The sequence below is a fragment of the Aulonocara sp. 'chitande type north' Nkhata Bay genome, linkage group LG6 (assembly GCF_057382095.1).
Source record: "Aulonocara sp. 'chitande type north' Nkhata Bay isolate Kocher_YH1m ecotype deep benthic linkage group LG6, A_spYH_male_GT1.1, whole genome shotgun sequence".
NCBI lineage: Eukaryota > Metazoa > Chordata > Actinopteri > Cichliformes > Cichlidae > Aulonocara > Aulonocara sp. 'chitande type north' Nkhata Bay.
This window is the reverse complement of record NC_141349.1, coordinates 37,231,448-37,253,732: the sequence shown is the minus strand read 5'-3', so window position 1 is coordinate 37,253,732 and position 22,285 is coordinate 37,231,448. Positions and strand designations below refer to the sequence as shown.

The 22,285-nt window shown below is 40.4% G+C and overlaps 1 protein-coding gene across 11 annotated transcripts in view; it reads right to left on the bottom strand.

Annotated features, from left to right (window-relative positions):
* Nucleotides 1–299: 299 nt before the first annotated feature.
* rgs12b (regulator of G protein signaling 12b) overlaps nt 300–22,285 on the bottom strand; it is a 43,938-nt gene continuing 21,952 nt past the window's right edge. For 4 of the 11 annotated variants that reach the window (XM_086296800.1, XM_086296803.1, XM_086296801.1 and 1 more), the window contains exons 6-19: nt 15,478–15,499; nt 8,876–9,045; nt 8,198–8,290; nt 7,941–8,084; nt 6,914–7,096; nt 6,362–6,512; nt 5,941–6,035; nt 5,603–5,815; nt 5,062–5,135; nt 4,830–4,956; nt 4,650–4,746; nt 4,472–4,542; nt 2,691–2,886; nt 300–2,341 (exon numbers count right to left, since the gene is read on the bottom strand). In XM_086296800.1, coding sequence (XP_086152926.1) covers nt 1,731–2,341; nt 2,691–2,886; nt 4,472–4,542; nt 4,650–4,746; nt 4,830–4,956; nt 5,062–5,135; nt 5,603–5,815; nt 5,941–6,035; nt 6,362–6,512; nt 6,914–7,096; nt 7,941–8,084; nt 8,198–8,290; nt 8,876–9,045; nt 15,478–15,499 — 2,247 coding nt within the window. In that variant the 3' untranslated portion in view covers nt 300–1,730. The remainder of the gene's footprint in view (nt 2,342–2,690; nt 2,887–4,471; nt 4,543–4,649; nt 4,747–4,829; nt 4,957–5,061; nt 5,136–5,602; nt 5,816–5,940; nt 6,036–6,361; nt 6,513–6,913; nt 7,097–7,940; nt 8,085–8,197; nt 8,291–8,875; nt 9,046–15,477; nt 15,500–22,285) is intronic. The other 7 variants (XM_086296807.1, XM_086296804.1, XM_086296808.1 and 4 more) reach the window with 7 other exon arrangements.

Below are 22,285 nucleotides of genomic sequence, written 5' to 3'. Positions count from 1 at the left end.
TACAAAATTAAAATATGCTATCATTAAATGTTTCTTAACTGTGAAAATAAAGCCTTTACGTCACATATTAGTTCTCATGTCAGATTTAAACAAACTCAAAAGGTTGCTTGAGTTATAACACTATTTTGATGGCATTCCCAAAAATTCCCTCTTCCGGGATTTTTTTTTTTAACACTGTCCCAATTTTTGTGCCTTCTAGCTGGAAAACCTCAGAGGCGCACACTCGAAATACATCCAACAAATCGGATATTATTGAAACTCTGAGAAAAGAAAGGAGGTCGCTCACGTAAGAGTTCAACACAGAGTTTAACCTCTAAAACATTTATTTGATCTATTTACAGACAGTACAGTTCGCTGAACAGAACAGAGGAGAATTGATTCTTATTGTGACACAACTGAAGAAACAGTATTGCAATTCAACAATGACTACAGCAATATGGTGGCTTCACAAAGTAGACTATATACAAATTAATACTTTTAACTGATAGAAGGTCATTTTGAAGAGGAGGAGAGATGAAGTGATATACTCTCGATGATACAGAAGCCATATTAAAACCTTCGGCAGTTTTTACGGTTTTGACTCATTTGTACAATTCTACTTTCTACCACAGCCTCTGCACAGAAGCGACAGCTTATCGATCTGTTGACTGAACATGAAATGACGAAGAAGAAGAGTGAATTGTTCTACCACAGAAGCTTCTGGATCGTTTGGTCAGAATGCAAGACTGGATGCACGAGCACTCGCGTCCTGTTTTTATTTTCTGTGAGAAATGCCTGAGGTGAGAGAATAGGTGTGGAAACCCAGAAGTTGCTGTGCTTTAAAGAGAGTCTGAGTAAATGTTACTTCTGCATACTCTACCCATAATGAGATCAAGCCTGCTGCATGCTCAAAAGCTTGTAATAAGTTCAAATATCACATGGCTCACTTGTAAATCTGAAATGTGCTGCAGCTGGATCTGAATGTGGAACACTTACTGACTCTTAATAGATATGAACTGTTTTCTGGAAAGATGGCAGTCACAGTGGCTGCTTGAAAAGTTAAAGAGAAGAAGTGAGAGTAAAATTATTTTTTTTTTAAAATGTGGAGAGTCTTGTTTATAATTGGCTAAAGTGCATTGTTAGAATCTGTACATTGAGGGGCTAGAGGATGAAGTCTGGCACCGGCTATAACCATTTCATCCTCAACCTGCCCTCAAGTTTTCGTCTCCAGAAAGAAATCCACAGCAAGTCTGCTCAAAAGTTCACACAGATGCACACCATGCAGACAAAGTTCTAGGGAGAAGTTCTGTTCAAGCTTAATGCATCCGTTCTTCCTCACTTTGTGTGCCTGACATATTTTATCTTAGATCTGTTGTTGACTCACAGTGGATTGCTGGACGCAAAGTAGGGATGTAGCACACACAGCACTTAATCAAGTCAACGTATTTACTTTGACTAAATGAACTAATTGTTGATCTATGCTATATTTTGTTTATATTAGTTGTGTGCATTTTTACACAGATCTGAGCGAAAATGCTGTGATGTGTAATAAATTGTAGAAAGTGATCTTTATAACTGAAAGTCACTGGATTATTTGGTTAAATGGGAGGAGGAGCTCTAGATGCATTTTGGACTGTTCAACAACAGACAAACAGCGGTCAAGTTCATACTGACTCCGGCAGGACTCCAGTTCCGCTTACAGTCAGGTGGAAAGAAAAAAAAAGGAGGTGAAACTTTAAAGTTTAAAGAGTTCACACTGGGGGTGTACCTGAGCCAGGCCGACCATCCTGTGCTTGTGATTTGGGACGGGGGTGGGGTTTGCTGGGAAGGGAAGAGGGAGTGACGTAGTTGAGGCTGGGGCTGTTAATGTCCCCCTCGCCCACTAGAGTCAGATCGGAAAGAGTGTCCTCCTCCAGCATCTGGACTGATTCTCCCCTGCCAGAGTCCTGGAGGAGACCTCGCTGGGCTCCCTGACTTGGGTGGATGGGGGAGACTGTGCCAGGAAATGGAGGAGGTGGTCTGCTTCTCTCCCCTCTTCCACTCTCAGTGCCCATTCCAGAGTCCAAGCTCTGGGACTGATGGCTTGCATTAAGCAAGTGGGTGCCGCCTACTCCTCCTCCCCTGTCGCCTCCATTTGCCTTATTGCCCCGGTGACCGCTCCGAGGGAAGCTGCCGTTGTTGGAGTGATGAGAATTAGGGGTGGAGCAACTTGGTTCAGGGTTGTGGGGAGCAGGTGGAGTCTGGTTTGTTGCCACTGGTGACAGGCGCAGAAAGTCTGGGAGCTGCAGGTCGTTTTTGTTTAGCAGGCCTCGCTGGTCGTCTGCTCGGTTGCTCTGAGCTTTGGATATGAGGTCGAAGAACTCTGCAGGAACACACGCACACACAGAGCACAGCGCGCATACACACACAAACACGTGAAAGTGTGTACAAGTGTTTTCATTTACACAAATTTATAACCCATGTAACATCTTTAGAAAATACAGTAAACACTTTCATTTTCATTCAGTAAACATGCAGCATTGTGTGTTAATCAATTAGACAGGTCAAAGCTACATTCAGTATAAGCAGAGGTGACTGTGCTACATATAGTTAGCTTTGAAAGCATTTGGTGCTTCTGTAATATCGCAGACAGGCAAAAGGGTTAATGTAATCACAGCCACACAGCTACAGAAACAAAGGAGAGAGATAGAGGGAGGTTGTTCAGTCTTTACCTTCAGCTTCGTCTATATTAATCTTTTTCTGCTTTCTTTTCTCCGGAGCCTTATGGAGAGAGAGAGAGTGGTTGCTTGTGTCAAGGCTGGGCCCAGCCCTGCCGTTTTCCCCTTGGGGATGGGCTGAACCGGCTTTCCCTGAAGGCCTGTCCTCCCCCTGGGAGCCACAAGGAGAGCGGAGCAGGGCATTAGAGCCCTGATGAATCATTGTGGAAGTATGGGAAACAGTAATGACAACAAGTGGGGACCAGTACTACTGATGGTGAGGAGGGTGACAAGTTGTAAATAAGATGTGTGATCAAAAGGTTTCAAAACTCTGGCTATAAAAAGCAAAAATCCGAGTTGTCTCTGTGTAAAGTGCTGCAACACTTCCAGCACTTCTGGTAGATTTAAATCACTCCTAAAAATTTCCCTTCTGAGTACTCGCATCTGGCTTTCTCCAACGTGCACTGGATTTTGTCAGGATTTGACATGTTTGTCTAGAATAGAGAACAAAGCTGACAGGCACCACATTTTAGGTTTTTCCATCCAAAGTTCTCCTTTTAACACCTCAGGATATTGCAGCAGAGCATGGATGGCCTGACCCTGGGGGACACAATTTATACACCATAAACTACTGGATGTGACACAATGAGGAGCATGCTCCTTTTTGTGCTTCTGACCGAATTCTTCAGGGTTACTGCGGGTCTGGAAAATACTCGATGGTCTGTGGGTCGGAGCCAGAGTCTGGCATTACCTGACATGGTTGTTTGACACAGAAGTTGAGTTTTGATTTCCATTTTTGTCCGAGCTCCATGGTGATACTGTCGGCAGGCACTTGCAAGGGGTCAGAAGGGAACTTCTAGGGAGAGATCTAAAAGTAGCAGAAGAACTGCAAGTAGTGCAGCGCTTTACAACGAGCTACCCTCGAATTTGTGTTAAAAATCTTTTTTTGCTTAATATTTTTAGAGTTCTGGTTCCTTGTAAAAACAATTTAATGGGCAGTGATTGACACGAGTTTCACTGATTTGGGGTGTTTGAAAAACAATTAAATGGGATCAAATCATCGGCTGTTTTGCGATAAAGAATCAATGACAGGTACTGGAAAAACTTCAGACATATGCAGTTGATCAAAGACAGCTGAGATGTTCCATTCAGACAGCCATAATGTCCATTGTGTGCACTAAGCATCATCAACGTGTAGGCTAACAGTAGCATACACCACAACACAAGAGGGACCAACTATCAACTACTTAAAGCTGCACTACTAAAGATTGAAGAATCAATAAGGAAGGCGATGAATGACCACTTCAGCTGGTCATCAAACCCCACTAGCTTCAAGAAACCCAGACAGCAAGTTAAAGTTCTACTGCCACCACGAACTACAACCCTTCAAGTGCCCAGAGTGAGTTTTTGAGGTTCCGATACCCGGCAAAAGCTCTATGAACACGAGCTCACATTGCCCAGCGGGTGGGTTTGTTATGGAAAAAAAGAGAACCAGAAACCAGAGAGAAAAGTTGATGATGCATTCGGCCACAGGCAGACCACAGTAATGGAACATTAGGAACCCTGACAGTGTCACGAGGTTATCTGCCCCACAGCAACAGTCCACATAGACACAGACACAGCCACATAATACACCTGCACATTTGTACCACATTGCAAACAGACATGGGTGATTGAAGACAGCAACAGAGACACTTAGTAGCGTGATATCATCAACCAGGCAGTGGAGACATTCGGTGGGTTATGGAACATTCCAGAGCAAGAAATTGGAAATAAGAAGCTGTAGGAGATCTTACTGTTGTTGATTGGTTTCTGCTTGTAGAAGCCGGGAGGTGACTCTTAGAGGGAGCTACTTTCTGTTTGTCTGCTGAACAACACCGGCGTACAGATACACATGCAAAAGGAATAAGAAATGAGACAGTTTTCACATTTGGTATTTACAGGAGAGTGTGTGTGTGTGTATGTGTTCCTCACCTTTTCCAGGAGAATGTTCTGCTACATCTAATACCACTCGAAGGCCGTCCAGGTTGGAAATAGGAAGACCTAAATCTAAAGGCTCGGACTCTCCACTCTGCATCACACAGACACAAATTCAATAAGAGTTTGATATCATTACCTACATGCCTTTCTGCAGTCTGAGGAGGAGTGACTTACAATGCGTGCCACCAAGTCAGAAAGGTGCAGGCCATATTTGGCCACAACAGGTCTCAGGACTTCAGTCACCGGCTTCGTAGGCTTCGCTTTCAGACCCACTGATCGGTTGATGGGAACCAAGTCCAGTCTAGATTAAAGGAATACAGAGTTACCATTCTGAAATAGCAACTTTAATGTAAACCAAGCTTTTAAAGTCAGAATGCGCCAATGTGGAACTGTTTTTGTACTGTACCTGAACAGGGTGCGCTTTTCTAGTCTGAGGTCCCGAGAGCACAGAGTCATACAGTCTTGGTCCAAAACAAGTGGCTGAGAAACAGAAAAATAAGCACATCAATCATTAAAGAAATCCGGCTAGTTGCATGGTCATAAAGGTTGACAGTTGTAGCTTCTTTAGGTAAAAATCGCCATGCTCACAACAAGCTAAAAAAAAGTACCTGACACGCTTTGAACATAGGAAGTTGATGTATGGTATTTCTAACATTTTGACAAATTGCTTCTTTGTTTGAGAGTGAATAAAAGTATTAAAGCTGTTCACCATGAATCCAAAACATTATCTTTAAATAGAGTAATATGCTAGTTTTATAAAGTGAGGATGAACTACTAGGCTGGAAGCTAATTAGTTTATCCTGAGCCCCATGTTAATTAAAAACAGACGAGAAAACCAAGCCAGACCTACTTTTGTTCGTTTGTGTCATGTGGAATTATTTTTTATTTGTATAGAAGCTTTGAAAAAAAGGATCTTTAAGACTGAACCATATCTAACAGAGTTTTACCTTCTCCCCTCCAACCAGGAAGAGGTCTATAGCTGCCAGGTTGATGCAGAGCTTCTCACAGATGCCCAACAGCAGGTCTCTGATGGACACACCTGCCCTCAGTGGCACAGAGCAACACGAGCCATCTGGCAATGTTATATTACACTGCCTGAAGGGGGCGCCGCCTCCTCCTCGCTCTGCTGACACTGACAATGCACTACGAGAAACATCACCCTGGGAGAAGAAGAAAAAGGTGAAAAGTAAAAACTCTGATTAAAAAAAAAAGTTGTTATTTTAGTTTTAAAGGAGAAGCCGCTCCATGCTGATACGCATCTGATCATGTTTCTTTCCAGACTGACCTCATTCCTTCCCAACCCTGACGTCCCAAGCTCCAGGCTGGCTCCTGAAGACAGCGAACCCTGAGACTCACGGCGCCCATTGCTGCCAGCAAAGTCTAATAAAAAAACAAACCAAAAATATCATTAGTCGTGTCGAGAAAAAAACAGACACAATCATTTCAAACCTAAATTGACAGCAATAATCGAGCTTATGTAGAAAAGAGGGAAAAGACAAAATGAGTTTTATCTATATGTTTAATTTAGCAAGTTCTTTAGAATGTCAAATGCAAACAGCTTTTTGGGATCTGCACACAATCAGTTTTCGGTGACCTTTATGATGAAAAAGTAACTGTACGGCAACTGACATTTTCTAGAAATATGTTTTCCTTCCTGAAAACTCTTAATCTGCAGGAATTCAATGGAAAAAAAGAAAAAGACTGACTGTAGTTAAAGTCTGTCAGCTCTCGTTTCTTGGGCCCTTTGCCAAAACTCCTGTTTCGGGACCAAGAGAAAAACATCCCTTTCTTCCGATCTCCCGAATCATCTCCTCTGTCCTCATTTACAGATCGACCCGATTTGCTCTTTTTGTCCTCCTGTATGACACAAACAAAAACAAAGAAGAGCACAAACTGGTAAAAACATACAGAAGTACACAAATAATCAGAAAAAATAGTTCTTGTAATCCCATTACAGTACACAAAAGTGCAAATGCACAAGACAGCTGCTGATATTTTAGCCCACAAGTTATTTTTCTGACGTGCTCAAGATAGTTCACATTCCCTGGCCCACAATTTCTATCAATCCTTAATAACAAAAGGATCCCATTTGAATTTTACAATAAATGTGATCACAGTAGCCTCAACAAACTCCCGTGACCTTCTACGTCTATCAGGAGGGTCCAAACCACACTGTTTTTTTAAAAGTTAAGAACAAAGTTTTTGTTTCAAACTAAGCTCTGTTGCATTGCAGGGTAGAAAGCTTTTTGTTGAATTACCTTCTTGGGTGTAGAGAGGTTGGAGCGGTCAGACCCAGTGGTGCTGTGTTTGGAGGTGGGGCTGCTTGGGATGTGGTAAGGATCAGGCAATGGTCTGCCCTCAACCTCTGCCAGCATACACTCCTGGTACAGCAGAGACTTGAGAAACCTTGTGTAACTGTCAAACTTCATCAGGTTGAAAATCTAAAGGAGTGAAGAGAAAGGAAAAGGTGATGAGTGATCAAAAGAAAAGAGCAAAGCAAAAACGAAAGAAGAACAAAAGATTGTGCCCACAAGCAAACACTACAGAATACGGAGAGAAAACAAGAGAGGAGGAGGATTGTAAAGGTTAAGAAACAGCAGCAAAAACTGACAGAAGGAAAGCAAAAAAAGACAAGAGGTTCAACACAACAAAAAATAATTAAACTAAAATAAGATTATATTATTAGATCAGCAAGTCTATAAACCTAATGAATATTTATTACTATTTTTCTGGATTATTTTTTTTGGATGAACAGATGAAGAGGAAATGATGTAAGTATGTATGTTAGTGTTTATATGTTCAATTCAGCATTTGTATGTAAGTCTGAACCTACATCTTTCCTAAACAGTACCATGAGATCCTGGAAAAGATGTGATGTGTGATGTGCAAAAGTACAGAGGGTGCTGGTAGGGATGCCCTCCTAGCCTTGTGACTTTTATCTTAGTCTGAACATCTGAGCTGAGCTGTAGAAATCGATAGCGCTTTTCAGCAAATTCAACCCCTTCAGAAAATACACATTTATGAAGCCATTCGCATCCAAGATACTAGACAGCAATAAAAGAGAAATACTTGACCTTTTGGGCACTCAACACTGTTGCCCATTTTCAATAAGAGTTTGTTTTTCATTCAGTTTTATAAGTAATGACACGTTCATCCTTCTGGGAAATGCTCTTTTCACTTTGTTCTGATGGGGAAGGTCAAGTCAGTGTCACTTAAGCCTTTCAAACGTTACTGCGTATCACCTTGAGGCTTCAATAAATAGTTTTTTCTCACTTAGTATACTACCTGTAGTTGCTGCTCCTTGAACATGTCGGGTTTGGGGGCATTGAGGATGTCATCAGCAAGCTGAGCTTGACTGTCAATGTTAACTGGTGTTGTAGCTTTACTGGACAGGAAGGTGTTGTAGATCTCCCTGGCTCGTTGAGAGAGCTGGAACAAAGGCCAGCAGAAATTGAGAGAGGTGATTAACACATAACTTCATCCCTCATTATTACTAAAAAAAATCCTGGATGGATGTGTGTCATTGGATAATAACACGCTACCTGTTTGTTGTCGTTCTCAGGGACATGGCTGAAGAATTCGCACGCTTGCCAGAACAGGATATTCTCTTCACTGAACTCTTTCTTTAGGAACTCCTTTAGCAAAGGAATAAAAATGGTAATGATTTAGAAAAGTTTGATCAGACAGAGATGCAGTCAGAAGACCCAAGTACCTACACAACAATAAAGCAGGTTTAGAGGTAGTGTAATTATCAACTTCTGATGTGCAGCCTGTCAGCAACTGGTTATCACCAAGGATAATTCATTTTGCTTTTAGATTTCAGAAAATGATTTGTGTGAGGCAGATTTAACAGCGATAGAAACCAAAACAATATACATATATATGTATAGACAATACATGCAACGCAGTATAATGCAGTATACAATATAAATGTGTCAGGTAATATGTTTGTACCTTTAACTTTTATTTCTGCAGAAACACGTTTAAAAAAAATCCAACCTTTAAATAATGCTTTAGCTGATCTTCTAGAATAAAAGGATTTTTAAGCTGGTCATTACAGTGCTGTAGAGTACATTTCAGTCTTTTGACAATATATGATACTGCTGACACAAAAAAAACTACCCTGCACTTTTCAGTACACCATTAGAAAGAGTTGCTTAAAGTCATTTATCTGTCATGAGTATGCGCAGGCCAACACCAGCCAGACGTTGTTATAGTACCGAGAAGTAGCGGACCCCCACGGGGTCCTGCAGCAGTCTCTCAAAGCACACGGCCCAGCTGGCCACTCTCCTCTCAGTGTGGCGCCGGTGGCTCTGGACACTAGGCAGGCTGGCATTACTGTTGAGGCTGTTGTCACTGCTGCAGCCCTGCAGCTCCACGCTGTTCAGCTCTGTTCACACACACACACACACACACACACACACACACACACACACACACACACACACACACACACACACGCACACACACGCATGTCAAGTGAGTTGAGTTAATTATTATTATTGATGAAGTTCATTTTTTGATTTAATTTCTATTTTAATTACACAAGTGCATTGAAAGCAGCACAGCCTTAGGCTATATGGTCCAGATTATTCTAGTTATAATATAAAGTTCTTCTTTTTTTTTTTCTCAGCCTGTTTTCTTCTGATTGCTGGGGCTTTTGAGTACCTGAAGGCAGGCCTATCAGCAGCATGGAACTTACCAGGGAAACAGTGTCCCAGGAGACAGTCCAGTGAGACTTTCTCGTCCCACAGACATACCTGCTGTGGATTTCCATTGTTTTGTTTTTTGCTTTTTAACTCTCAGAGTGTTATTGAGCAAACTTTCATCAGTACAGTCACAACAAATCGGATACAAACTATGTGATTGATTATGGTACATCAGATTTTTTACTCCAGATGATTTGTTGTAAATGAACGTCCATTATAAGTCCCTTTAACCCAGTGTTTCATAAATAACCAAAACAATAAAATATAACTAGTTTGATACAGTGAAGGTCTAAGATCATATAAAACGACACTTTTACACTCAAATGTAAATTACCTCACAGCAAATATCAGGAAATTCATCACATGAACATTTTTTGTAATTTAGTTGATGACAAATGATGCAGTCATCTAAGATTCTGTATCATGTGATACTGCGATTTACAAAGTTCACATCAAAGTGAATTTCCATAGAAAAATAATTCATGAATACAATGAAAAAAATACGCACTTCCTCTTTTCCTAAGGTCAAATCTGCATGTAGCCACGCTTCACTTGTTATCTTTGTGTAACAATTATATTTCCTTATCCAGATCATATACTTGAAAAGAACCAAACTGGAATTGAAACATTACCTTTGTATCTTTAACAGTGGAAATACTATTGCTATGGTGCACACCCTTGGTTAAAGATAAGCTGTATCACTGTATTTCAACAGACCATTTACATAGATTTTTGCATTAACGCGTCATCATTCTGTTTATTTTTCCCACTGCTAGACCACAGTGCAGCCATGTCCCTAATGCTTAGACAAAATCAGGAGACAGAGAAAGAGTCACACTGAGAATAATCATAATGGAGCTTGAGGCCTGATGAACTGAAAGTGGGTTGCTAAGTTGAGATAAAACAAAACACAAGAACAGCCAGCGGGAAGACATCACCGGTCAGGTGCCCGAAACGACGCACATCCTGTAAATAAACTAAAAAGACCAGTATTGAGCCTACAGCTAAGGTCTTACATGACTTAAAACTTGGAAAGATACGAGGCTATTAACCGAAAGTCCATTGTGAATTCTGCTTCTGCACATTTTTCTTGCGTTTAATGTTATCAGTGACAGTGTTCACATAAAAGGTTATCTCTAATCAGTTTTTCCAAACCGCTTGGCTCATTCATTCGTCTTCAGTTCTCAGCGGCATAGTAAACAACTACAGGGGCTCCTCCTAACATTAACAGCAATCTCTCACTGTGACCGAGAGGCAAACATTTATCCATGTATTGTCTAAACCAAGTATCCTGTTCCATGTCACAGGAGCTGGAGTCTATAACAACACACAGCCAGGACTAATTATCAGTGTATCAGTGAGACAGGCTTATAATACAAAGTCATGGCACAAAAGAAACAACAGGCTTAAAACGACCAAAAAAAAAAAAAAAAAAAAAAAAGCCTCAGACACGATTTCTTGGAGGTTTTGTTATTTACTTGCTTTACATATATTTATTTCTTTACTTTGCATATTTTCCTCTGCAAATTAAAATCTTAAAAGAGAATCTTTCAATACTGACTGCTTTCCATCCTGTCCACCACCATCCCTTTTGGATGATATTTTTGATTTTAAGCCAAATGCTAAGCGGGTTATAAGTGATGTTTATGAGCTGTTGAGTAATTTTAGGCTGTCCACATTGCAATCACTTAGGGAACGATGGGGAAGTGATCTTGGCCAACGGATTACAGATGAGACTTGGCACAAGATAATCAATAGCATTTCTTCATCATCTATTTGCCTTAAACATGTGGTGATTCAGTTCAAAGTTGTTCACCGTCTCCATTGGTCTAAAACTAGACTGAGCAAAATCAAGGATGGGTTTGACCCCACATGTGACCGGTGCAAACGAGAGCCTGCTTCCCTATTTCACATGTTCTGGGCGTGTCCAAAACTGGGTAGCTTTTGGAAAAGCATATTTGAAACCATATCCAACATATTTGGTGTTCCAATTGCACCCTGCCCGTTTATAGCTATTTTTGGAGTGACGCCTTGTGATGCCAGTCTTTCCAAATCACACTCTGATCTTCTGGCCTTCTGCACTCTTTTGGCCCGTAGAATGATATTATTGAAATGGAAAGAGCCACTTCCACCTGTATATGGGCAATGGGTTAAGGATGTCATGTACTATACTCAGCTGGAAAAGATCCGCTACACTGTAAAAGGTTCGGTTCGGCGGTTCTATGACACATGGCAACCTTTTCTTACTTACTTTGAAAGATTAAGTCCGGATACTATTGCTTAATGTGCGTGTGAGTGGGTTTTTTTTTTTTTTCTCTTGCTGTTGTTCATTTATTTTATTATTTACTTTGTATCTGTAACTTTATTTTATTTTATGTTATTTTGTCTCTCCTTTCCTCTCTGGCTGGGTTTTAGTTACACTGTTCTGGGGGGGTGGGGGCACAACTGTTTGTTAATTTTGCCATAATTGTTGTTGGAAGCAATTCTTTGTTCAATAAAAAGACCTTGATCAAAAAAAAAAAAAAAGAGAATCTTTCACATTATTCTCAGCCAGAGTTTTACTTGTCTGCAGACACAGCTAAAGGCAACACTTATACTTTTTCCTAGCTCCCATGAAGTCTCTGCAGTAGAGTCACAGCTGGCAGACATCTGGATCCACACACAGTCTTGGGTTCACCCTCTGATGATGACATTTATGTCATTTAGATCTAAGCAGATGCCTGTATCTCCCAGAAAGCAACTATAAATCATCCAAGCCAACAGACATACCAAACAGCAAGCTTATCCCGATCAGCAACTCCATTTCATGCACACACACACACACACACACACACACACACACACACACACACACACACACACACACACAATTGCACTCCCTTATGGCAGCAGCCTCCCATAGCACTACACTGAGCACCACCACAGTGCAAACACTACATGACAGAGATCCCAAAGTGTTAACACTGCCTGTCAAGCCTCCGAGTCCCAGTTTGATCCATCACTGGCAGGCTGCACTTAAACAAGCCTAAACAAGCCTGATCCAAAAAGTTGGATCTTTACACACTAAGACCCCCAAAAATCTGTAGTGCCAGACACCACAGGAAAAAAAAACTCCCATCCTCTGTCTACACCAAGGCTTCAGAGATGTTTCAATGGCAAAATTTTAATGTTGTTACTAAAAGGCATTTTACAGTGACAATTATGATAAGCAGTGAGTGAGATGAGTAAAGTAAGATTTACAAAAGGAATTTCTTAGGATTCTGTCCAATAACAGAAATTTAAAAAAAAAAACTGACACAAAGTTTCTAACTCAGTATTCCACTGAAATTCCGTTTAATTTTCAATAGATGAGAAACAGCACAGCAAACACAAAGTGAACTGTAGGAAAACCACAACACTCAATCATTGCCCTACTCAGACTTTACAACATTAACAGCTGCTGTACAGACAGGTTAAACTCATTTATTATCCACCTGTCAACTGGTAGTTCCAAAACCATCTGTCTAACAAGCAATCTCCATCTTGTGGTATTTTTCTTTAACTTCCTTCACGGGCCTAAAAAAACCAAACTGAATTTTCAACATGAAAAACCTTCTGCTGTCCAACATGTTGGCTTCATTGCTTCCCTGTGAACAAAATCTGCATTTCCTTCAGTTGGAAAAACAAGTATTCAAAGCTCCAGCTATCTCCTCACCTGGGTAAAGCTGGTAGGAGCCTGTGTGGTGCCAGCGGGGCAAGTAGCGAATCCTAAGGGGTAACCAAGTCCCTCCATCCATAATCCCCCTATCGGGGCCCCTCATGAACTCCAACACAAGAGGGCTGAACGCATAGTCCAAGAAAGGGCCCACATACACACACTCACACACACTTTTACACCAAAAGAGAAACAGAGAGAAGGTGGGAAATGGAAAAAGAAGGAGGATATAATGAGAAAGAGAGAGAGAGAGAGGTTGCTGCTGGTGAGCAACCTGGATGACAACCTGAGAAAGCACAGAGAGAGTCAGGTCACAACATGCACACGCACCTGCATGTGCATTCACACAGCTCTGTGAGCTTCCAGCCAGGGTAACCGATACAAGCACACACAGGCCTCAGAAAGATGAATAATTCAAAGCCGAGAGAGAAGGGAGATAAAAATGCCGGGCACACGCGCGCGTATACATAGTGACACGGACACACGCACACGCTGCAGTATTGACGAGGAGCTTGTTAAAGGAAGGCCACTACTGAGGCTAATGAGGCCTGCAATACAGATGTTGTGGCGCATCTGGTGGAATCCAGTGGCTACATCAGGGCTGGTATATAAGGAGATGATTTAAAGCTACATTTTACACATTCTTTTAATTTTTTTCAATAAATCAGTCTAAGCATTGAAATGAGGCAATTTTAGACTTGAGCAATGGAAATGGGCTCCTACATTATGCAGGAGGTAAGCCGGCTAAAATCTACTCGATATACATAATTTATGCATCATAACGTATAGTGATTTTACCCATACGGCGTGTGTGTGCACAGAGTTACATTTCTCTCACTTGATCCTGGTGACAGTGATCTAACACAAGACAAAACGAGAACACCGTTGCAAAATGAGGAACCTGATTAGTCCCTTAGTTGTCATGTTCCCTATCTCATGCAAGAAAAAAATATTAAAGGAGAGAAGTCTCACAAACAACACATTCTATCTTCCAGAGACATGCATTGTGGAAAAAGTGATGATAAACACTTCTACATTCAAGCTCACAGTAAACACGTCCACCATAAAATTCAGCGCTTCCCACCCCCCGTCTTGTTTCTCACCTCCTCTGCATTCTTTTATCTCCCATCTGCCATAAAATTTATCTTTCATATACATTTATGGGGTGTTAAAGCACAGTTTATCACAAATTAGAGCCAGTCTAACAAATCATGAAAATACACTGTGCGAATGGTCTGTCATCCTGATTAAAACAACAGTACCAAGACAACTGAAAAACAACAATGACAAAACACTAGAAAAGCACATCCTATGCAGCTTTCCAACAAGTCTCACGGAACTGGAACTGTTAGTTTTTGCATCTTGTTGGCACAGACGTTAAAAAATGCCTATTATATAGCCCCACCATGGGAAGATATGTAAAGTGAGTTATACAACCACTGACGAATGATCAAACAGCGTCTGTAACGCCTTCCCTTTGCAACACCTTCTCAGCCTGGAAACTGGCAGCCTGAATCTGATCAAGGCTTCTTCACAGATATTTGCAAGCCGTGATGACAAAAAGTGAAGTTCTATCTCGTCACCTGGGAGGAGACTTTGTCTGAAAGTTTGTATTAGTACAACTGTTGCAGCGTTTTTTAACTTTTAAATATTACACTGTGGTAATATGTGAACCATTATATCTAATCTACATCTCTGTATCATAAATACGCTTCTAAGGATTACAGAAGCAGAAAAAAAACCTACCAGTTGCTTCGTTATTATATTTACAAATTTGGCTTTATATTTAGCTTGCAGCCAGCCACCAGCAGCAGAATAAGCACAGGTGTGGCAGAAAAGCAGGCCAAACTAGCTCGCCTGTTGCTAGAGAAGTTATTGAAAGCAGACCAATGTTAGCTGGGTGCTACTGTGAGCATGGCCACGATGAAACGCAAGACCTAAACTGATAAAATACTCGATACACGCTAAATGAACCGCATCCTAACAACTCAAGAATGCAAGGTTTTGTACAATTATGGTAAAACTCACAATGGAGTTTTCTTTTCCATTATCGTGCATTTACTGCACTTGAAAAATGTCTACTTTAATTTTACTGAACTTGCAACGTAGAAAAAAAACAGCAAAACTAAACATGTCCCAGCTTGATGAGGACAGAGTCGGAGCACTGAAGGTGGTGTAAAAGCCACCTCTGCAGAGAAATTGATGCATCAAAGTTATGGTGCAAGACAAAACAAGATCACCATTTCTAAAATGATTTCAGAACAGCATTTGTTTTCCCTTTATTTTAGTGCTGTTGTTTTTCCCCCTTCTAATTACTACACAAAACTTTAAATTTTCAATAAAATTCCCCAGCTCAAGTAAGAAGAAGACCTGAAAATGATACTGAAATAATACAAAAATTTAAGGCATATTTACTCACCTCCATCAGAGACTGCAGCAGACTGTAAAAAGCAGAAAGACATGAGTTAGGATCTTTCTTCATCACACAGATGACACACATTAAAATCAGCTCACACAGGGCATGAGGCCCAAGAGGCCAGAGCATGCACTTTTGGCCACATGGAGACACAGACAGACTGACTGAGTTTCTAATAGGAATGATTCCATTATCAACACAGTTTCACATCATGACACAGCCAGATTAGCACCCACATTCATTGTCTTCTGCGTGGGTGGAATCGTCTGTTAACTGGCTGCGCTTGCTCTACAAGAAAACTCAAAAGGGTGGGGCCTACTGTCTGGGTGTATGTGTGAAAAGGTTAAGGATGGGTCCCGTCTCCTTTCAATAGGCAGGTGTGAAGTTTCCCTGCTTATCTCACAATCACAAACAGAGAGATGAAGAAACTCATTCAATCTCCATTTTAACGGTTTTCAACAACACAAACACGCAGATGTTAATACAGACACATAATCAAGCCAAACTTACTTCAGCCTAATATCACATTTCCCTGACACAGACCCAAAACGACACTCAGAAATACACACATATGGCGTACAGTGGGTTTTTCTCTCAGACATGCTGAGCTAGGATGAGATCACTCAACGCAGACATCAGTAATGTAGATTACTGTGGAACAATGCATCACAGTGTGACTCAGGCCAAAGCCGAGCAGGAGACAAAAGAGGGAAAGAAAGGAAGGAAGAAAGAGAAAAATGGTTTGAGAAAGTTGAAAACTCCAAAAAAAAAAAAGGGTTCAAAATGGAGCCTAATTTGCAATATGTGTCTTTTTATGCTCTTAATCTAACCGCTACCCTTTCTAATGGCAAACTTTCTGTTTATTCATGTTAAGAGAGCAGCCTGGTACCGAAGTGATCTGTAGGAATTTCCTACAGCGCATTTACCTTTGGGAAATTAACTTTTATTGAGCTCGTCATTACTCAGCACAGACATCAGAGTGTTCTCCAGATGAGCAGAAGTTTCTATAGGTCACACAGTCCATTCTTTAGAAATGCAACAACAAGTTGTGTGAAATAACATTGTTTCTTTCCGTGCTAAGGTTTACTGAATAATAAAATCATTCATTAGAAAGCAAATTAATGTGTTATAAGATCATTTTTATATTATACAATAAAGCTTTGAGCTGCAGCCTCATGTGCCTACTGTCAAACTGAAAGCTTTACTAGAGAGAAAAGTGATGCTATCTCAAAAAAGAAAAAAAATCCCTTTTAGTTGTAGTTATTTCATATTCACTTTAATTACCCAGATTTCTACCAGCAGCCTACATTTGGTTTTAGACACATGTGTCTCTGAGGAGTTAAGATAGGGAACAGCATAAGACAAAAGGTCAACAGTAGGAGTACACCTTTGTGTTCAAAAGAGTTACTAAAACTGAAACTGGTATTAAAATAAAAACAGAAGCACCACAAAGTCTAAAAAAAGGCAGTGTCTGCAACTGAGCATTACATTAGGTTCCAAACTATGCAAATTTTACAGTAACTAAAATACTGAAGTGGAAGTTCTGCTATTCTAATAGATTTGTTCACCTAAACACTCGTTAACCAATTTACAAAAACAATAACATTCTCTATTTGTAATAAGCCTACAGCATTAAAATTCTAAAATATCCAGACTCATATTCAATATGCAAACTGGGTACATCTAGTTCATTTGAACCCTTGGTGCTGTCTGTGTATGTGCTACCTGTTGAATTTTGGCTATTTCCTCTCTTAAATCAGATCTAGTCCTTCCCAGATGGTTCTGTCAGTGTAAAGATGTTTTCATACATAAACATCAAACAATTTCAGGTGACCTTGAATTCTCCCTAAGTTACGTAGGTCTGGGGGTTTCCCATGATGCACCGAGTGCTTCCTTATCAATCACTATGTGTTTATATAGCTCTCTGCATTTAATCATTAGTTATTACTAATCTCTGGCTCTCTTCCACAGTCTGTCTTTTGTCTTGTCTTCCTCCCATCACCCCCAACCAGTTGAGGCAGATGGCTGCCCCTCCCTGAGCCTGAGGTATCTTCCTATTAAAAGGGATTTTTTTTCCCTGCCCGCTGTCCCCAGGTACTTGCTCAAAGGGAGTCATTTGATTGTTGAGGTTTTCTTGGTATTACTGTAGAGCTGTTATCTTGCAATATAAAGTGCAACGGTATATGTGATTTGGCACTATATAAATAAAACTGCACTGAGTTACAATTTTAGAAGAATCAGGATGGAACATTTTTTATAGTTGTCTTTTGCCACATGCAGCAGGAAATTGTCCTCTTAAGATATACTACTGGAAAAACCATGTGTGGTTTAGGTAAGGGAGTTGCCTGGATAGAGAGTGCAAGAGGAAGGACACGGGATGCTCATTCGCTAGTGCGTTACCAGGGAGCTGCTAGGATAAAAACGGGCTAGTGTCCAATCGAACATCCCCGCATGCTGCTCAGTTGAGTGATGTCGAGAAAAGGTCAGGGCTGCAGTACATGTGTGAAAACGGCTAAAGTTTCTCAGGGATTAACAATTCCACACTGTCCCTTGAAGTACAGAGGTTGGCGCCAGTGGATGGAAAGAGATTATTCTGAAGCAGCTGTTTGTGGTACAACCACGAGAGAGGATAACCAAAAATTACCAGAGACACAAAGTGATTACACTTATTAGAGCAAAAATCAGATTCACAACTCACACGTTCCCAACAGCATTTACTGTGTCTATGTGTGTTTCTGTGGGTCAAGACATCCTGGCCTTGTTGTAGTTGTGAAGCCTACAGTATGTAAGCATATGGCCAACATCTGTCAAAGATGTGTCTTTTGTGTGTAGCATGCATTTTTTTGCATTTATGAATCTGTGTGTGTTCACCCCTATCCCCAATTCAGCGCTAGCATGATCACTTCCAGACACATGCTGTGGTGGAGAGGTTTGGCCCCTGATCGAGGCCCCTCTCCCCCGTTTTCACTTGATTCCCCCTCTAGCCTATTTTCACTCTCTCCTTCCTTTTGTTTATTCTTTTCCCAGAATGCTGTAGCCCCAGTCTTTCTTCCTTTCTCTCACTTATTCCCTTCTCCTTAAATCATTCTCATATTCTTGCCCTCCGTCTCGTTTCCTCAATCATTCCAGTGGTGTTTCCCTTCCTCTTTTGGCAAGTCCGGGTCATTCCTGACAGCCCACAGAGAACGATTGGGGCTTTTCAGACATTCCCTCTTCGAGTTCCTTTCTCAAGCCTCTATCTGTAGAGATGATATGTAGATGGAAAATACTTCAATTTAAGTAGGATACTCTCAAATGTATATCCCACTGTAAGGAACAAATGTGCTGCCAGTTCATAGGTGCCACGTGTGCTACTTTTAGCCTCCACTGGTTTCAGTTATTATCACATCTTCTATAATGTAGGCTGAGGATCGGTTTCTTACAGATATTAGTGGGCCTTTCATGTGTATTGTGGTGAACGCACTGATAAGATCAGCAGAAAATGACACAACTTTAGAGACTGGTGATCACGATTACAGTTGTGGAGAGCTTGTTTGTTGTTGTTGTTGTTGTAGGAAAAAAGCAGAAACTATGTGTAGGATGTCAATTCTGGTTAAGCAAGACAGAGCTGCAGATAATGGTTCTTTCTTATTAATAAATAACACATTACATCTCAGATTAGAATCCCTTATGATATTATATTGCATAAAAGCCCATTTCTGTGCTATTTTGGACAAAAAAACCATTTAGATACAAATCTACCTGACTAGTATGATATCTGCATTTAGTTAACATTTTTATCTAATGTTCTCATTACAAGTGGACAAACTGAAACTACAAACTTCATCATATATATGTATACGTATAGTATAAAGCTAATCTCATCAACAACGTGTGAGAGTCAAAAACAATGGAAAATAGAATTAAAAAGAAGATGAAATTATTTGCAAAACATTTAAACAATACATTTATTTGAAAATGCGTCTGTGTTATAAACTGTTTAACCAATTTAGGGCTGCCTATCCTAACTCTCATAGGTTGAGAGGCAGGCCAAGTCTGGACAGGTTGCCAGTCTGTAGCAAGGTTTAGCACAGACAGACAACAATTCATGCTCATATTCACAAGTATGGTCAATTTTAGGATGACTAACAAGCAGAAAAACCGAGGTCCACACAGAAAGGCTCTAGCTGATTGATGCATTTAAACCCACTGATATGGTGAGGTGACAGTGCTCACCACTGCGGCACTCAGAGGTTGGGATATTGGTGACCGATGACAAAACAGCCAGTTTCTTTTTTTAAAATCCTTGGTTGTCCTGTGGAGTACTAAGAACACAAGCGAAAGAAAAAAAGGAAAGAAAAATGTCCAGTCCAGGTGGAATCCCCCCCCCCCCAAACAAAACAGCTTGGTAGAGTGCCCCACATTTTTAAACACAGTTACTTAGATAACTTAGTGAACTAGATAACAAGGTGATGGCTTCAAATTGTTGTCAAATCCCTAGAAACACAAACATGTTCAATTAAAATCCTAAATTTTGAGAAGCTGAAGCTAAGAAATGTTGTTTAATGTAACTTTTTATCATCAGTTGTTGATGTTCTTGTTGACTCACAGATGAATTTATACTAAACAGTCGATACTGGAAAACAACCATAACGAACCACATCACGACTTTGATCTGGAAATTCACAAAAATGAATGTTTTCGGTGAAAAACTTCATAAGCTTATTTTGGTATTCTAGGAAGCCATGTGCACTGAATACTGACACAGTGGAAGGGTTGTAGACCGTTACACAATGATCACATCACTGTGACACCCACTTTAACAAAAGATAAAAGCTGAATCACATGATTGTGCAACATTTAGTGGCAACACACCCTGGTCTGAACCAAAAATTCAAGGCTATGTTTTTATTAACAGTCATTTCACGTTTTTCCATTTGATGGCTTATCGGGACCTCTTTAGAAGAGAAAAATTGGATTCATACATAAGACTTAATTACCTTCAGTAGGAACAGGGTGTGGTGTTGTGACTCTGTCATTCAGTAGGTTACATTACATGGAGGTTGGAAAGTATTTTTTAGTCTACAGGTCAAAACTTGTGTGTTTACCCGCATTATCCTGCTTTTAGCTCCTTGAACACAAATTGCCACCTTGCAGATACATGCCTGGACTGCTTATGCTGTGTGTGTGCATCTGTGGCTGTTTCTTAAAGGTGAGAAGCAAAAAAAGCACAAATACTTTGTTAATGTACTCAGGTACATTACTGTACTTGAGTATTTATTGTTCTGAAAACTTATTTTTACTACCTACATTTGCAAATGAATGCAAAGTATTTCCATGTACTAATATTTTATTATTACATTAATATAGCTTTAATTTACATTGCATAAAAATAGATCATATTAGAACTGTCGTTTAAAAAGTTACTTTTTACTTTATTACATTTCAAAGTCTGTACTTTTTCACTTTACAGAGTAAAGAACAGAAGTATCTAAACATCTGTCTAAGTAAAGAATATCTGTGCTTTTGCCGCCTCTGCTGTTGGTGGTTATTGCTTGCGGAGGTCCAAATCCTTTATTAGCTGTGACTAGCGTGGAACGTATGACTTACATCATCTGTTATGAAGCCTGGACGTCGGGTTCAAGCTATGACTAAGCACACTGTACAATTTACAAATGCTCACTTACAGGGTCATAATATTGAAACTTCGAATGTAATAAAAGTCTCTTTAAACAACCTCAAGTTTCCGAAACATGCCCTGTTTACGTTTGAGCGTTTAGGCAGACGGCAGAAAAGGACATTCTGTTTTAATGGATGACACACAGAGTGACCAGTAGCACTTAACAAGGTGAACAAAAATGTCTATCTGTGGGAGAAAGTGTGAGGGATAACATATGCAGTCGCACACACAAAGACTAGACTGTTTGTACGACAGGAACCTGTTCCTGGCTCAAACACTGGAACTTAAACGGCCACCCTTGGAAAGGAAAGAGATTCTACTCTTAGAGTAAAAGATGACAAAAATATAAAAGAGTGCTGATCATGTCTTGTGATTTTACATCACTACAGGAGACCACACCCATAACTGAACAAATGAAACATACACACGAACACACACAGAGATTCTGTCCATAAAAGCTGATTTAGAATTCATAACACAGATTTTCAGACTGCACACATTCATAAACACACACATCCATCTGAGGAGGAAGCTGTTGGGCTAACAGTCTCAATGTGTGCGTGCCACTGTGTTTACTTTTAAATATGAGGTGAATAGTGGCTGCCATTTAGAAGACCAGAGTAATCCTGCCAGGACGGGGGCTGTGAGAAAGCCTAGCTTGAGCATAGCTTAACTCAAGAGAGGCAAGGATGGAGTGAACAAGCTGATTAGGTTGTAATGTTTCAAACAAAAGTCAAAGAAAGGGTGTGAAGCTGTGAACATGAGCAAGAACGTCTTCCATGGAACCTCTGGGTTAGTATCAAATTTAACAATTTAACCAAAAAACATATACAAATCAATAAATAACACAGAGTAGCTTCTCTGAGTTGCCTATATCAACATCCCTGCAAATATGTATCCTCTGGAATTCTAGGATAAATCCCTGCAGCGCACTAAGAAATCAATATCCACTCTCAATGAAAGGAAGGAATGCGGATAGTGTTTGTTTCCCCACAAAAGAGCCACACAGGAGGTGTGACTCAGAGGCTGCCCCGGTGATAAATTTCTGTTTTACTTGGCTTGATGCCTTAAACACACTACTATCACACAGACAAAGGAGGAAACATGATGTAAACACATATGAATCTGACTGAGTACCCCTGGCTTAACACC